The following is a 17,568-nucleotide window of genomic DNA, read 5'->3' as shown; positions in this document are numbered from 1 at the left end:
AAAATATTAGCATATACTGTTGTTTCCATTCAAAAATATTTATATATCTATATAGTATAACTCCTTCATTCAGTATTTTTTGAAGACCTTTGTGCCAAGGTTTGTTAGTACTGCTATGGTTGTTTCTTGGTGGGGTCTCTAATATTTCCTTTCTGTTCTTAGTTTGATCAACCCTTCGGTTATTGTTTTTGTTCGTTATTTTATTTCTTCTTCCCTGGAAACTGGAATGTTTAATACTGGTCAATTTTGACAGACCATAATGGAAAACAATAACATTTGATGTCTTTGTACACTAATTTCATAAGCCTTATTCTCTAGTCATCCTGCTTTGTCCGTATAAAAACAAAATTTGGTATATATAATGATACCACACTTCAGTCTTTTCTGCTGTAGGACAAATTTTGAATATCAAGCAGGACTGAAGGTTTGTGAAACATACTGAGTAATCCAAGTTCTTTCTCCGGTTGTTGGCTGTCCACTAGAGGACAGCACTGCTTTTTTATCTGACTGCTTTGATCTCTGCAGGCTCTCAGCAGCATTTCATTGAAAAACAAATGTGGACTTCAGTTAATTTTTACACAAAAAGCATATTTGGATATTTCAGAGATAACCAAACTGCACCACTTATTGTTATTTTAAAACATTCTTTACTTAAGTTTCATTTAATTTCACCATTTGAAAGGTTAATTCATACAATGAATACAGTGGTTTTACTAATAGAATGATACAACTGTTTTCATGTAGAAATGAAAGAAAGGTATTCTTGGTGATTTTCCTTCTGGGTTGACAATTTTATAAGGAGTCAAAAAGAACAGGGTAAGAACTTATTTTACTATTTGTTTTTCTGTTCATAACCGACATCTCACCCTACCCCCCACCAAATAGACGATACCCTGGAATAACTGGAATGTTTCATGTCTTCTTTGAGAAAGTGCACTTGATTATTTTTAGCTTTCCTGTATAATGTGTTGTTGACCAGATTGTGTGAGGAATCATTTTTCATCCCTAACTTACGATGGTAACTTGTTTCTTATTTTAACTCTTCACATCAGAATGTTAGAGGAGAATACTGAAACAATGCTTGCTAATTTTTTAAAGATCTAGGAAAAAATATATTGCTTTGGATAAATTCTGTGAACCTGAGTCATTAAATTCATTCTTGATATTAATTCAGTGGTATAATGGGCTTGACTTTAAAATACAATCTCATTGTCAACAAAATGTATTTTTTTACAACTTATTAATTCTCTGCCTATTTAAAATGTTCTACTGTATTAACTCAAAGTAATAAGGATTTATCATTTTTAAATCTTTGGAAAATAATGCTCCATATCACCATACTTCAGTATTTGACATTAGGAGGCTTATTCAAACCACTATTTCTTATATATAATCATTGTGCGACTTCATTACACATTTGTCAACTTTGGACTAATTATTTTTATACAGCTAGGGCAGGGCACTGCATCTTGTGATCGTCTTTCTTACTAATAGGATTCTGTCTGCTTCAGCAAGCAGTAATTGAAGGCTTCATGTACAGAGTAGGGAAAAAAAAGTTTTAGCCTGAGTGGGCCATTGTCACAGCTTCTGGTAACCAGTAGAACAGAAAACATGAGAAAATTGAACTCAGAATAGAAAAATCAGAAACCAGGAAGACTATCCAAGAGAAGAAAAAGCATGTCTTAGAGAGCTGTTGCATTACGTGTGGCAAATATGATTCTGCTTAAAAGATTTTGTTTCTGAATACACTGGAGATTGAGCATCTGCTCAAATAAATATTTTTAAAGTCATATTGTCCTATTAACATTTCAGTTAAAATAACTGAGTTGTAGGATTTCTTTTCTTTCTGACAAAGACTATTCAACAACCAATATCTCACAAATGTAAAAAAATGTGGTTTAAAGCATGCAAGGGAATAAGCGTGTGTATTGTAGCTAATATATGTGTTCAAATTTGTTGTTGTCATTTGACCTGTTGTTATAATTGTGTCAAAAATTAAGATAAATTAACTTTTTTTTAGAAGAGTGGTATATACTTTCATTTAGATTTTGGGAATCAACTTATTTTGTCTTTTTCTTTATTCTTAAAAATTCTTATCAGGTATCAAAGATTAAATTCAATTGCTAAAGATAATAGACAAAAAGGCATTTAATAAGATGAAATCCAGATATGTCTGAACCATTTTACCTTCCCAGTTGGTGATTACAAGCAGCAAGTGCTTGGTGGTAAGATGAAAATGAAAAATTATGAAAAATACCTAGATTGTATCCTTTTAATAACATGGAGCCCATCATACGTAGGCAATACATCCTTAAATGATATCCACTTATTTGTTCTCATTTGTGGTGTTACTGGTGTTTGAGGTTGGTTGATCTCCCAATAGTCCTTCCCTATGTTACAACTCCATTCAAGGTTTTGTATTTTTCATTGCTGGTGTCTCTTTTGAGGGAATGTGGAGTAGGAAATCTTTAAATCTTTTTTTTAATCTTTGAAGGCATAAATTAAAGATAAATTTTGCCAAAGCATTGGTCAAGATGCTCTGAATCACAGAATACTGCAAAGTTAGATAATGACAAAAAATTTTCAAAGGGAAAAATCTTAAAATTTTTGAAACAATAATAAATTATATGCATGTTAGGTAAACAAGAAAAACCTTACTTTATTGATTGATAAAAGCAAACATTGAGTACATCTTCGCGTATGTAAGAGAATGTGTGTGATCTAGAATCAGAATGTTGATTTGAATTCCTTCCTAGCCAACCATTTCTCTAGCTGTGTGTTCCTGAGCAAGTGTCTTAACTTCAGTGAGCCTCAGTTCCCTCATCTATAAAGTGATCTGCCCCATAGAATGTAATGAAATAATACAAGTGTAGCCCTTAGTACCCACTGTACAAAATGCTTAATAAATATGGCTGCTGTTACCGTTATGGTGATCAGATACTTCATGTGCCTTCTGAAAAATTTTGTCACAATGTGATCTTATTTTGAGGCCAAGTACAGAGGTTTTGATATCAGCCATTGAATTTAGTATAAAAATATTTCACCTGTTTTTTTTTTTTTAATAATCAGTTTTTCTTACATCCAAAAGCTATTTGTTGTTTGTGCTCTTATCATTAACTATCTTTTGGATGTATTTTTTGGATGTTAAAGAATAGTCTGTTTTGAAGTTAAATCATTAATAAATTTTGGGGGAATGACTTTTGCTTTTCATGAACCAAAACAAACCAATTTTAGTCATGCTGTGTTCCAATTAAATACATCTTTTTTGAACTGTGAAATGAAAATGTCAGAACATCTGATCTTCTACTCTTCTGCAACATGTTTTGAAACATTGCTCACACCATTTTGTACCCACTTAGACATAGAGAATTAGTTAAAAATCAGTAGCTGATAATACCAACTAACAGATTTTATTGTTAGGATGATTTGCCTAGCATGTTTCCACTGCATTATAAGCAACTGCCTCTTCTTCCATGCCCCTGTTCTTTACAGTATTGAGAATTTTGTGATAATAGGATTTCAGAATTGTATACAAGACACTAATTTTAATCTCTGTAAACATATCGACACCAAAATTGACATTGGTCTCTGCTTAGTTTGTATTATTATAAAATCAACTCTGAAGTTTTTCATAGAAGAGAGGTCAAATGTGCCTTGGGGTTCTGCAACCCTGAAATTCAAACAAAAGTGATTTTGTGTTCCTATTCAGACATAATCTCCTTCTCTATGGTCCCAAGGCACAAGTGTTAAGTAAATAAAGGGACTAATAAGACTATTGTTTACATAATTATAACCCTGTCAGAAATAGTAACCTCTGTTGAAATATTTGAGTGAAGACTTGGTGCTGACCTAATCTGTGGGGAAAGTTGTATAAGTGGGTGATAATAGAGCTACCTGGTATCATCTGGTGATATAGTTTAACAGAAATACATAAACAGGATTCTCCAATGAAGAAGAACCTTTAAAATTTGGACAAAAGAAATGCATAAACTTGTGAGGAGTAATAGAAAGAAAGGTCACTTGGAGCCTGGTAATCTTTGTATTCCCTCAGAGATTAAATCAGGGTACCCAATTCCTAATCTCTTATGTGGCTATCTAAAGAGCGGATGGATATGTATGTTAAGAGCCTTGTAAAACCTCTTTAAAACAATTGTTTTGATTTCTTTTCCTAAACTGGTTACTTACAGTTGCTTCTTTCAGTAGAAAAAACTGCTCTGGCAAACTTCTTACACTCTTTGGAGAGAGTATACGAATAAGTGACTGGAAAGGTTTCTGACACAGTTTACCAGCAGCCCATTAGCTAGCATTTTAAAACACAACTTGAAAGTATTGATGTATTTTCAATTTAGTAAAATTAGCTCCTTTTTTTTTTTTTTTTTTTTTTTTTTTTGCTTTTGATGCATTTTCCAGTTATTGTTAGAAAACTGATTTTCATGATTCTTTTTGGGCCAAAAATGGTTTGTTGGGTTTTCTATTAAAAAAATTTAAAAAGAATCTAATGTGTTATGAGATTTTGGTGTCATTTTTTTTAAAAAAGCTCAAAAAAGAAATTACTTTTCATTTAAAGAAAATCTGCTTCCTGCTTAAGTGGCTAATATTTTAATTAAGTCGGGAGTGAAGTTTTTCTGAGTGTCTCCTGATAAACTCCCTCTTTTATGTTGATGGTAATTAAACAGATCCCTGAGGACACCGTGGGCTCTGTGCAAGGCCCATTCTAATTGTCAGACATGAGACACTGACCAGTTGGTTTGCTCTTGAATAGTCAGCAGCGTGCTGTCAGCACGGCAGTTTTATTTTTATGTATTGTGAGCTGTTGTCAGGGCTAACTGGGTGCCATTGTGGCTGAAGATGTTGCGCAAATTGAGGCAGATGGCTCAGATTCAGACACGTGTCACACAGAAAGGGGAAAGAGGATTGGCCCTGCAAAGTGGGGTCACAGCAGGTCACAGACCTGCTCTACACTTGTTAGTGTTTTCAAAAGCTCATGTGCAGCAACTTTGTTTTTCTCCAGTCATCCCTGCAATAAAACTCCCTCCCCCCCAAATGTGTGGAACATGCTGCATGTGGAAAATGGAGGCCTAGGAGGGTACCATCCTCATCCTTCATGTCTCTGGGGCTCAACTGTGCATGCAGAATGAATTAGCAGGATTGACAGAAGTTCATTGTGCCTCCAACGGCTTTTCAGTCAATTGCAGTGCTTAAAAGGCTAGTTTTGCTTTTAATTCCATGTAATTACTAGGTTTTCATGTCTTGGAATTTAGTAATGGAGCCTTAGACCTCAAGTTTCCTCTATTATAGTCTAAAGCAAAAAGAAGGATCTAATGTTCTGAACACTTAAAAATATTTTAAAAGGAGTGTGATGGTGTGCTTGGCTAGCATGGCTTTGTTACATGTTATCCACATTAGAAACATTGAATTTGAATATTTTAATATGTGAATTCATTGAAACTTAAGAGTTTTGTAATGTACATAAAATTATCTAACATTTTGCATAATCACTTTCAGATATGAGGAATTAAAATTTCAAGCTCTTTGAGAAAGGTACCTTTTTGTCAACATATAGCAATTTATTTTAAATGGCATGGTGAAGTGTTCAATGTCAAATGAATGAATGACTCCCAAATATATAGTAATGGAGAATTATTCACATGCATCTATTTCTCAAACTAATAAGTAAAATAGACTTTCCATTCCTATTCTAAAGATGCACTAAAATTACCTGCTTGTGGTAAGCATGGTGCTGGACAGTTGATTGATTTTTCAGAAGAATGCTTGGTTTTGGGTCTTTGGCAATAGGGAACCTATAATAGTTATTGAGGAGAAATGGGGGTTATTTTAAACCTATTTGAATTTATGCTCTCTTTTTTCCCCTCTCATTGATAAAAGGTCTCTTTCTCGCTCTCTTATTTTTTTCTTTCAGGTTTGCAGCTAAAACTGTGCACAGTGGGTCACTGATGCTAGTCACAGTGGAACTGAAGGAAGGCTCTACAGCACAGCTTATCATAAATACTGAGAAAACTGTGATTGGTTCTGTTCTGCTGCGGGAGCTGAAGCCTGTCCTTTCCCAGGGGTAACCTGCTTACATCTGGACTTCAGAATCTGGCACACAACAAAAGTGCCTGGCATCCACTACTGCTGCCTTTCATTTATAATAATAGCCCTTCCATCTGGCTGTGGGGGAAGAATACACTCTTGACATTCTTGTCTCCTGCTTTAGAATGCTAGTGTGTATCTATCATGTATGCAATACTTTTCCCCCTTTTCGCTTTGCTAACCAAAGAACATATATTTTACTGTCAGTTATCTCAACTCTTAAATCCATGTGGCATATTCCCTGTCTTGCCACTTCTGGCCTTCTCGTCTTCCTTCTCTTTTCAACAATGATGGACACGAATTGGATATTTAAGGTTTATTGGAAATCATCTTCCCTCCCTCTCTAAGCTAAAATTAACCTAGAAATAGTCTAAATGACCTCTCAGCTTGGTGGGTGAAAATGGTACAACATACTTTTTGGTATTAAATACAAAAACAATAAGATCTCTCTAAAATCTTGTATGAATTTTGTGGTGTTATAATTGATTATTGACAGCTGTCATCATTAAATTATCTCTGCATAAGATAAAATAAACTAGCATATGAATAGCATTTGAGTTTGCATTTTTAATGAGAAATTGTTTATGGTCCTAAAGTTCATATGCTGAGGTTTCTTTAAAGTAGGTATTTTGAGTATTATGCAGGAAAGCAATGGGCATTTAATTGGTGAAAGAAAAATTACTTTCAAACCAGTAGATTTTATAATTGTGATATAAAGTAGTTAGGATGGGGGTGGGGGAACAATATGTTTAATAACAAACAAAAATCTTCATGTTCTAAAATAAAACATCTCTTCCCATGCAACTTAGATATATTGGTAGAGATCTAATGTCAAGGCCTATTACATCTACTGAATAAATTCTTTGAATCTTATCATTCCTTTACAAATCTTGATGTCCACTTTGATGGATTGAAATGCCTTTGGAAACTAACTTGTATAAACTTAATTGTAGAAATTTTAAAAGCTAGTTAAAAGAGCAACATATTACCACTTTCCCTTAGAGTGTTTATTTGTTAACTTAAGCAAAATTTTGTTAAGATTCTCCTATAATCAGAAAAGTTCTTTTGTAACATTTTCATATCTTTTTAAAAGCAGTTGAAATTGTATTACCTTTCTGATACAAGGTAATATATGATAGTATGTGCTAGTCAATTTCCTTTGTCTAAAGCTATATAATGATTTTTAAGTATATAGGAAGAGAATATACATTAATTGAAACATCATAGAACAAACATAAAGGATAAATTTAAAAAAGCAGTGAAACTCTCTTGGAACATATATATTGAGAAAACAAAACAGACTATGGAAAAGTTACCAAGTGTTCAAGCTTGTGAACTGGAGAGAGCAAACAGGATGGCTAAATTTTCCTGCTCCTAAAATAGAGCAGTGAATCTGAGCGAAGAGTATTGCTCTGTAAGTCACAGATTCTCTTCACTCTGGAGCCTTCTGTGCTCTCATTACATTGACCCCCAGAAGCACCTCTGTAATTGCAGCCCATTGACATTTCTGTTATTCATCCTATTTCTCACAGCTTCGTAACTTTGAATTTTTAATTCAATAACTTTGTAATGTTATAAAGAACTTGACAGGCTAAATACCTTCTTTCTGAAAAACATACTTATTGTCAGCAAAGAAGAGATGGAAGTTATGTGTGATACAGAGGTTTCTATATCTCCTCAATTAGGGCACTCATCTTTGAAAATCGGACGCATCTGCATGTTTTTCAAACTAAGGAACTTGTTTTTTTTTTTTAAACTAATAGAACTTTACTTTTGGATAAGATTTTTGACTGCTAACTTTTTATTTAAAATCTCTGTTACATCAATAACATAATGTAGTATACTAACAGTGGAAACCATTTAGACTTCAATAACTTACCATTAAAATAGTTTCCACATAAGAGAAATTAGGAAAATGGCCAAAATCCCAAGCTTAATGCATAGATTTGTTGTGTTGGTTTTTTTTTTTTTTTTTCCTTTTTTGATACAGTGCTTCAGAGTTCCTTGTCTTTTTTTTTTTCCTTTGACTTTTTTATAATCCATGATTATCTTTAAATTGTCCCAGTGAGCCGAGTTAGTCAATGCTAAGTTCTTAATTCCAGCTATATTTTTTCACTTTAATGCCCACTTAATGAGACATTTTATGTACACCAATCTTGAGGAATGACTCTCATAGTATATTTCAGACTGAGCTTCATTGTTCATATCACAATACATTTATTTATTATTAGAAAAGAAAGCTTTTAATTCTGAAGAGACTGTTAGCAATGAACTTATAGAATTAAAATGCTGGATAATTGCCCTTCCCAATAACTATTTGCAAACATTTGAGTAACTTTTTTTTAAAGATTTATTTATTTATGCATACAAAAACTGGGGTACAGGCCAGAGTTGTGGAAGGGGGGTGAGAGGATTCACCAGAGACAGAGTGGGGAACAGAACAGGCAGAATGACTGAAATACACTGCTGAGGGGAGCAGCAGGTGGGACAGGAGAGGTCTGCTGCACCATGTGGGTAGCTCCCTGGCCTGGGATCGAACTCTTGCTTCAGTGGCTGTGGATAGCTTCAGAGGTTGCATCTTAACCCCTAGCAACACCAGAGAGGCCCCATTTGAGTAACTTTAATAGCTTGTGAAGTTTGCCCCATGTAACCACTGTTTCTGTTGTTAAACATTTAAATTTATATTAGAAGACAATCAAAACTGATGAATGACATAAAGAAGGTTTAAAAATAAAAAACTGCAACAACTAAAGGAAAGTCTAAGCTCTTTCACCTTCTTTCCCTCTTTGTAATCTTTCTGACCTTTATAGGGAACTTTGTTGAAAGAGGGAAAAAATCCTCTTTCCACATAATGGGTGAGGGAAGGAAGCTCTATGTTATAACACAAAATTAACAGTCTTCCTATTTCCTTTATGTTTAAAGACTGCATTCACCCAGGAATATAAAGAGCTGCAGTAACCATCACCAGGGGTATGATAAAATAGAAGATGTGTTCTAAACCCTAAGAAAACTACAATCCATTTGCCAATCAACAAAGATAGGGCAATATGCACATTGCTAAGTCAGCCCTGATTTGCAAGCAAATTTTGCTTAATTAGAAATACTTAATAACCTCCTCCTCTGCCTCCCTCCATTTGCTTCGCCAAGTCAAGCAACTTTAAATATTCAACCCACAGAGACTCACTATAGTCATCTCTTCACTGCCACCTACTCTCTCCCCTGACAGTAGCAGACCAGCCGGTCACTGGGTGCACATACCTCTTTTGTTCTTTCATCTGTGGGCTGTCAGTTCATTGAAAGACAATTACTTTTGGACTACGTACTTGCTTGTATTTTTTATCTTTCTCTTTCCCTTCTGCTTTCCATCTTGACCTATTACCGCAGAAAAGGTTTCATGGTCACTTTCACTCTCATTAATATTTTAGAGAAATAAGGGCCTCCCCTGGTGGCCCAGTGGTTGAGCGCTGGGCTGCAAAGCTGCCTGCAGCCTCTGCAGCACCAGTTCGATCCCTGGCCACTGGCGAGGGTCCCACATAGTGTGACAGACCTCTCCTGCTGTACCCGCTACTCCCCTTAGCAGTGTATTTCATCAGTCTGCTTGTTCTGTTCCCTGCTCTGGCTCTGGTGAATTCTCTTACCCTCCCATGCTTCTGACTGTACCCAGTGCTTGCATAAATAAATAAATAAATAAATAAATAAATAAATAAATAAATCTTTTTTAAAAAATATTTTAGAAAAATATAAAAAAGTCAAGTTTATGATGATGTTATAGTCTCTATGAATGAACATTGTGTTTAACAGAAAAAAATATATACCCTGAGATAGACCAGAATATTCTTTTCTGAATCTTCAGTCTCCTCTTTATGTGACTTCCACACAAACAGCATTCAACACAACTGAATGAATGTTTTACTCTCTTCTTGTTTTGGAAAGACTTTTAATTTTTATTTATTTTTTGCCACTACTCAACAGCATATGGCAGAAGCAGAATTTTAAGATCTGACCTGGCAAGTTAACCACTAGGTATAATTGTTTTTGGAGGAAAATGTTTCAGATTTCACATGATTGTTAGACCAACAAACTTGGAACACAGCCATTTGAAACCTAAAATGGTTTCTGGGAAACACTGTGAAGCATTTGTAAGATTAATGGTCAAACAGCACCAGTAAGAGCTGTTGGGTCCACAGAAAGAAATGAGCACTGAGATCAAGAGGTCTGAGAAGCTTTAACTGAGGCAATGAGGTTAGCTGCTTCTTCAAAATGGGGTGGCATTTAGAAGAAAAGAGTTTCCAGGAGTGGGGAAAAAAGGAGGATATATTGTTTGAAGGCTGTACCTTAGAATGTTTTTAAAATACCTTTGCACAGAAAACAACATTGCCCATACATCAAAAGGTCGTGTGTCCCCTTCCTCTTCTTGCCCTCATTTCTCCTGTTTCCCTTCACAGTCTCTCTTCTGAAGCCATTCCTAAAGTTTCTACTTCAATAGCCTAATAGCCTATGATAATTTGAAGGAGAAATGAATGTTGAGATTTTGTGGATGGAGCTATATGCACTTGCAGACACTGAAGAGGATTCAGAACTACAGAACTACAGGTCAAAAAACACAAAGTTTGTTGGTTTTACTCTCTTTCTAGGTCAGTTTTAGGTATTTCCTTAAGGATTTTAGTTGTCTCCTGTGCTTTTGCAGGTTCTAAAATGAGCCTTTAGGACTTAAAATGGCTAAAGAATATGAAATTCCATTGGTGTCTCTTTACTGGCTAACTGATTGTGAGTTGAAGTAATCTCCCCTCACAAATACCTTTCTTTGGAACAAGTTTTATGTACATAATAACATGTTTACTTAATTCCTAACTAGTTTTATAAATATTTGCACCAAAGACACCAAGCCCTAAAACTCAAGTATGGAATTATTCCAGTGGACCCAAGCCTGTCTTTAATGATATCCTAGGTAGGATGCTAATTTCTCATCTGCAACCATGAAGGCCAGAGACACAAAAGATCAGGCTGATCAGACTTGACTCTAGAAAAAGCTTTATTCTGAGATCTGCAGATGTTTAGAAAACCTCACCTAGCCAGTAGATAATTCTTCCAGGAGACTCATTCACAGCAGCAGCAGGCCTTGAAGTCTGCTGATGCTACATGGGCACTTGGAGAAATCAGGGAAGCCTCACCTTGTCCTCCCTTCTGTAAACTGGCCTGGGAGGTATGGGTGTCAAATGGAAAGAATCAGAACATGAACTCAAACTGTAACCAAGATTCAACTTCTCTTCCCAGGTAAGAATCACTTTTTTTAAGCAATATGATGATTGAGGACTTATCAGGTCAACTATCTCCGTGAATAAGAGTAAGGAATTGTTAAGATGATGGCCCATTCTGCCTTTGCAAAGTAGTTAAGAAAGATTGTATGAAGTGAGCCCCCCTATTACACACCCTGTTTATATTGAGTTCCTTATTGTATGCTTATTCTCCTCTGTTAATTAATTGCAAGGTTAGGAATGAGACAAGGATAAGGTGTGAGCTCAAGCATGCTCCCAGGGGACAGCTAATACAGAAGTTTGAGGAAATGAATATCCTCCCCACTGCCCCTTAAGATTTGATGTTTGAGCCTTTAAAAAAAAAATGCCACCATGGAAAGCCCTCTTACTGGCTGAAACCCCCATCACCCAAGGGTACTCCTTCCTGACCCCAGAGCCTCCATTTTGTTAGGGCATCATGAAAACCACAGGGCCTAAATGGAAATATTTTGCAAACAAAGTTACGGGTAGCTCAGTTTTCTAATTGAAAGTAATTATGATTTCTGTGCTGTGGTGTAATTACCTAAAAAAAAAAATGTTATTTGATGATTAAGATTCTGGAGTGAATTGTGTTCTTTGGGCTCCTGCTCCGTTCCTCCATCAGGGACTTGGTTTCAGCGGTGTGCAGCTGCTGGAGTTGATTTACAGTGCTGCGGCTGTGGCTGGTCATAAATAAATCCTCTTATATAGTTGTTATGAACACCTGTTAGATCATCTGTCAGCAAAGCGCTGTTCACATTTATCATGGTGCGGTAGTTATTTTACCTCAATCCATTTCCAACTGACTCAGCCTCCATCGCTGGATTACTATTACCACACCATAATCGCTCGTTCCCACTCCATGTTACAACTTGCAGATAAAAGATTTCACTACTTGGCCAAATTTCATAAATAAAGGAGCAGTTCAGTGCAGTAAAAGTTTATTTTTGTCATCATTTGTCACCCCATTATTCTATAAATCAAATGGAATAGCACTATTGCCAGCTCAGGCGTTGCTGTCAGCCTTAGGCATGGAAATGGTCTGTTTCTTCCTTTTAGATGAGATGACATGTCTTTCAGACTTAAATGGCTTATGGCTTTGTTTCACCCATTTTATTTTATTACCCCTCCAGAAAAATCCCTGGGGAACAGAAAGACTCAAAGAGTGAAATGGAAACAAAACACAGCCTAGTATGCTGCCGGGCTCAGTGAGCTGCGTGCCTCCCCCTTCCACTCATTAGGAACTTGACCAGCACCCACTACACACTGAATCTGTGGCTGAGGATGCTTTTCATAAACTTCTAAGGAGGCTATAGTTTCTACTTTGGAAAAGCCATTACAATGTGGAGTTAGAGATATTGAAATACCTGACTTATATCCCTGGAGATCCTTGCAATTTGGCAGGCTTTATGCAAAGAAAAGACAAACTGGTTTATTTTCTAAAATGCAGTTTAATGGCTCTGAGGCTTTGAAAGGGAATGGTCACCCCTTGCAAGCATCTTACCCCTGGAGGTTTGTCATCTATAGAGGTTTGGAAGAAGTGTCAAGATTTATTAGCAAGTTGTGAACTCTGGCTCAGGCTTAAGTCTGTGGAAAGCAATGTCCCTTGGTTAAAAGGAAGAGGACAGAAAAAGCTGAAGGGATGGGGTAATAGAAAAGGGTTTATAGTTATTATACTTCCAAGTCGGTTCTAATTCAAGTTACATTCTTCATAGTCATTATGTAACTCATAAATTCAATAAAGTGTTTTACTGTTACTATAAAAATGACAGGAGGGGGGTTTTATGTTGTAAGTTTCGTTAGTTGCTCTTCCTGTTTTATGTTGAAGTTCTCAGGCCATTATATCATTAAACTCCTTGGAGTCTGAAGGGCTGAGACCCCTCCGTTTCTTGCCTTTTGCACACCTGGCCCTGTCCACCCCGACTGGGCCAGGCCACCAGATGCTTAGAGCCAACAGGCAGGCAGGAGTCTTTGTATCTGTTATTTCATGAAAAGCAACTTCAGCCTAAGCAGATGTGTACTGAGAAGTGGAACAGTCTAGAATGGGAGGGCTTCTTTAGATAGACTAGTCAAGGGATTCTAAATATCCAGAGAAAGCCTCCTATACATCTGGAGAACTTGCTGAGTGGGGTGTAAGGAACCCAGCAACTGCTCTTAATATTGGTCGTGGCCCCAGGCTCTGCTAACTTGTTCATCTTCCCATAGCTCTATGACCTTGATGAAGTTCTAAGCACATTTAGAGTTGGGATATTACTGGGATATTGCCTTAATATTACGGGGGGGGGGGGCATTGAAAGGAAACACCACTTCTTTGGTATCTTTTCTTCAATTGCAGAAGAAGCAAAGGGCATTCCTGCTCTAGAAAACTTTGCTTTCTCCAGATGTTTGTTTTGAACAGAATATCCACATGGAAACAGCAACTACTAATTCTCTGGCCAGAGTGCATCAAGGCCTTAATCTAAAGCCTCCCATCCATCCAGCTGTCTGGCATTTGCTATTATAGGGCACCAACAGAGAAATGAGGCTGTGGCTTTATCACTGCACCCTGGGTGACAACTTGATTTTCTGCTTTCACCGCAGGCAGCAGCAGCCCAACATGATGGGGCTGTTAATTTGTGCATTTCATGGTGTCTGTCAGGGGGGCTGGGAGAGGAGGGTTTCAGGGGGAAGGGAATGGAGCATGTCCCAGCCGCGGAAGCACCTGTCTGCATTGACGGCACAGAGCACTTCTTATTAGCGTGCAGGTCTCTAAATGCAGCCTGGGGATGACAGCCTGGCATCCCAGCACCCACACACTGTGACAGGCGCCGGCAGCCGGTCCCATTGTTTGCCCTTGATGAGCATGTCATTAATGGAAATGGAAGAAAGTGAGGGCCACATCAGTATTCAAATAGCCTCTATTCTCTCTGCCATTCACCCGGCTGGCTCAGCCTGCTGCAGATTTCCTTCTGCAGGCTCCTCTTAGACTTTTTTTAAAAAACAGATTTATTCCTATTGCATACAAATCCTTTCCATGTTGTTCCTGGTTTCTTCCAATCCTGTGTTTACACCCACCTCTTTAGACTGGATTTAGCCAGATCAAAGGAGATTTGGGTTCTTGTATATTGCAAAGGTCTAATTAGCAAGTTCATGCTGTTTGCAGCCACAAAAATGCACATAGCCATCCAGGAGTCTATTTCCTGTGCCTCCTGAATCCTGCACCTCTGGGGAGATGATGGCTGCTCTGGTGTCTACACTTGGAAATATCTGATAGACCTGGGTTGCACAGAATGTAGAAAACTGACTTATCTGAGAATGACTGGGATGGGAAACAATAGTTCCCCAAGCTTAATAAATTAAAGAGAAGTTAAGGAAAGTGCTCAACAGTGCGTTTTGGTTGGAAAGAACTGTGTACTGCACATGATTATTTACAGCCAAGAAGAGAGTGACTGGATCCTAAATACATGTTTCGGTCCCTCAGACCCTGTGTTGGTCTGTTTGCTTAATAATGTAATTAGTGCTCAGAGGGAGAATATTGACGCTGCTGCCAGCAGTCACTGCTCTTCTGTGCGTTTCTAAACCGTTTCTATTGCCCACTTGGCTTTTGCATTGCCTCAGCTGTGAACACACTCCTCCCCAAACACACCTTAGTGCCCCTTCCCCTAATAAAAACCCAATTCCACTTCCCTATGCACACACTATCCAGTCCTATATTTGAAGATTCACATCTCACACATGCAGGTGGAATGTTCCTGCATGAAGGCAGCAATGAAAGACCACCTCTAATTACCTTCTTTTAGTAAGGAAAGGTCAAAAGAACTGCTTGCTGTGCATTTCCCTAGCTCTGTCCCTTATCTGGGACATATTAATCTGTCAGTGCCTAGGGTCCTGACTTCCTCAGACACCACCCATCGTCCACTGTGGTCTTGCTGGAGTCTGAAAATAATGCAAACATCTCTGCTAGGTGCCTGGAAATGGAACTGGGGCTAATACCTCAACAATGCTTTTCTCTTCTTGCCCCATCCAGATATGAACAATACTTACTTAACTAAGTGAGATAGTCTCCTGGAAATACGGAAACTGAGATAGGGACCCATGTCTTTCTCGTCCAATATTACCATCTCCTTGTAGTGTGGCAATGCTGTGGTCTGGCACACAATGGGTACATGGATTGGGTTCCTATCATAACCCTCTATAAATTGGGGGAGAGGGGCTCGGAGAACAGATTACCTCAGGTATCTATCTGACAACCTACAAAAAAATAAATAAATAAAAACCTAAACCTCCTCCAGTAGGAGCCCAGAGGGGTGATTATGGTTTAAAAAGCCAAGTCATAAATTGGACTTTCTCTACTCACTTGCTTTGTAGCTGAGGAAATCCACAGAGGGCAATTTAAAAGGAAAAGAAACAGGCTGAGAAAAAAATCCCAGTGCTGTAGTGTCAGAGTGATGGAAAATAATTTTCACATTTGATTAATTATTAAGAGATCTGTTTAATAAAATATATAGAGAGCATTTTGTCTCTCCACAATCGTTAGTATGACCCAAGACCCCTATTTTGGAGGTGAACAAAAAGCTATTGAGGTATAACAATAAATTTTGTCCCCAAGGGTTTTTGCAGAAGTGGCCACAGGACTGTCCTGACAGATTTAAGGCAGAAATCCCACAGCTGACACTGAAACGTGTCAAATCCAGTGGCTTCCATTGGCAGGTCCTACTTACCAGTCTCATCAGACATGAGAATAAAGCAAAGTCATTGACCTAGAAACAAAATGTATTGGTAGGGGTTCTTCCTTCTTGTTTTATTACTATTTTTTTTTTTTTAGAAAATCATATCCCTATAACATAGGGTCAAATGTTTAGTATTCCTGGTAACATTTCAAATGTAGAAAGTCTTCAAGGAATTCTTTCTTGAATATATTATTTAAAAAAAAAAAAAACAGTTTCTCTGCCCATGACTATTTTATTGGAATTTAAATATGAGCATCTAAACCTTATGAGGAAATATCCTATTAGAAGGAATTGGGTTTCCTTTCTCCCCAGGAGGAGGAAATGTAATTTTATCTGTAAGATTAGTATCTTGAGTCTATTTTATTGAACCTGGTGAATTCAAACAAATTTAAAGGTAGCTTCATTTAATTAGTTATATGAATATACATATTAATTTAAAAGATCTTAAATAGGCATTTCCAAGTTTGGATTTTTCATGCACTCTTATTTGCCAGTTATTTTCAATGATGCCTTAGGCTACACATACATGCAGAGAAAAGTGATCAGTATCAGGTGTGGAGATGCTGAGGCTGCTATGGCCCCACTTTCCCTCTGTGCTCTCTCCTACTCCTGCCTCTTCTCCTTTCAGGTGGAGGTTCCTCTGGTGATGGTAGCCATGAAACCACCCCTAATTTCTTTCTCATCTTTCAGTGAGAAAGGACAGGTCCTATTCTGTGGCACTTTCGCACTTCTGGAGATTGCAGGCTATACTGCATGGGCCAGAGTGGAGTTGGTGGCATCACCTTCCAGAAGGGCCTACAGCTCGTTTCTGAACCTCCTTCCATTGCCTGTTTTGCAGATAGATTCATCAAACATTCTGAAAGGAATTTCAGAGCTTTTGGCCTGCAAATATTTTATTCTGCCAGCAGCAGCCACTCTAGAATTGAAAACAGAGCAGGGAAAGCATATTTCAGGGATGCAGTAAGGTTTGATCTTTCAGTTAGTTACTAATCCTTACCCCCATCACCTCCCATGCTGGTGATAAGAGGAGGTGATGTTGCCTCATCCCCAGCACTGTTACTTATGGTATGTTGAACAAACAAGCATAAGAGGCATTCTCTTTGGACCTTCAGAGAGCAGAAAAATTTACAAGATCCAGAAAGAACAGGGAGGGAAAAAACCTATTTTAATATTCACCTTTTATTATTTATCTCATACCTTGATGATTATACTTGTTTTCTAATGTATTAGTATATTGGTACAGAACAGTAATTCATATACATGTACAGTATGTGTATTCCATTAAGTAAATGAATGATAATATATAATTAATGATCCAGGTATATAATTTATCATTCATTACAAGTAGTAATACATGTGTGTAATATGATACATGTATTATACTATACACTCAGCAGCACATGAATATGATTTACAAACATGTATACATTGTAGTCTACTCAATCAATCTGCCTGGAGACCATAGGCCTGCAGTGCAGATCTTAATCTGCACC

The 17,568-nt window shown here is 37.3% G+C and overlaps 1 protein-coding gene across 1 annotated transcript in view; it reads left to right on the top strand.

Annotated features, from left to right (window-relative positions):
- AP3B1 (adaptor related protein complex 3 subunit beta 1) overlaps nt 1-6,641 on the top strand; it is a 210,205-nt gene extending 203,564 nt beyond the window's left edge. Inside the window, exon 27 of the mRNA XM_037529629.2 lies at nt 5,921-6,641. Coding sequence (XP_037385526.1) covers nt 5,921-6,074 — 154 coding nt within the window. The 3' untranslated portion in view covers nt 6,075-6,641. The remainder of the gene's footprint in view (nt 1-5,920) is intronic.
- The last annotated feature ends 10,927 nt before the right edge of the window (nt 6,642-17,568 follow it).

This window comes from Talpa occidentalis, unplaced genomic scaffold (assembly GCF_014898055.3).
Source record: "Talpa occidentalis isolate TD23 unplaced genomic scaffold, MPIMG_talOcc4v2.1 talOcc4.6, whole genome shotgun sequence".
Classification (NCBI taxonomy): Eukaryota; Metazoa; Chordata; class Mammalia; order Eulipotyphla; family Talpidae; genus Talpa; species Talpa occidentalis.
Note: the sequence above shows the minus strand (reverse complement) of the source record. Positions and strands in the feature narration are given on the sequence as shown.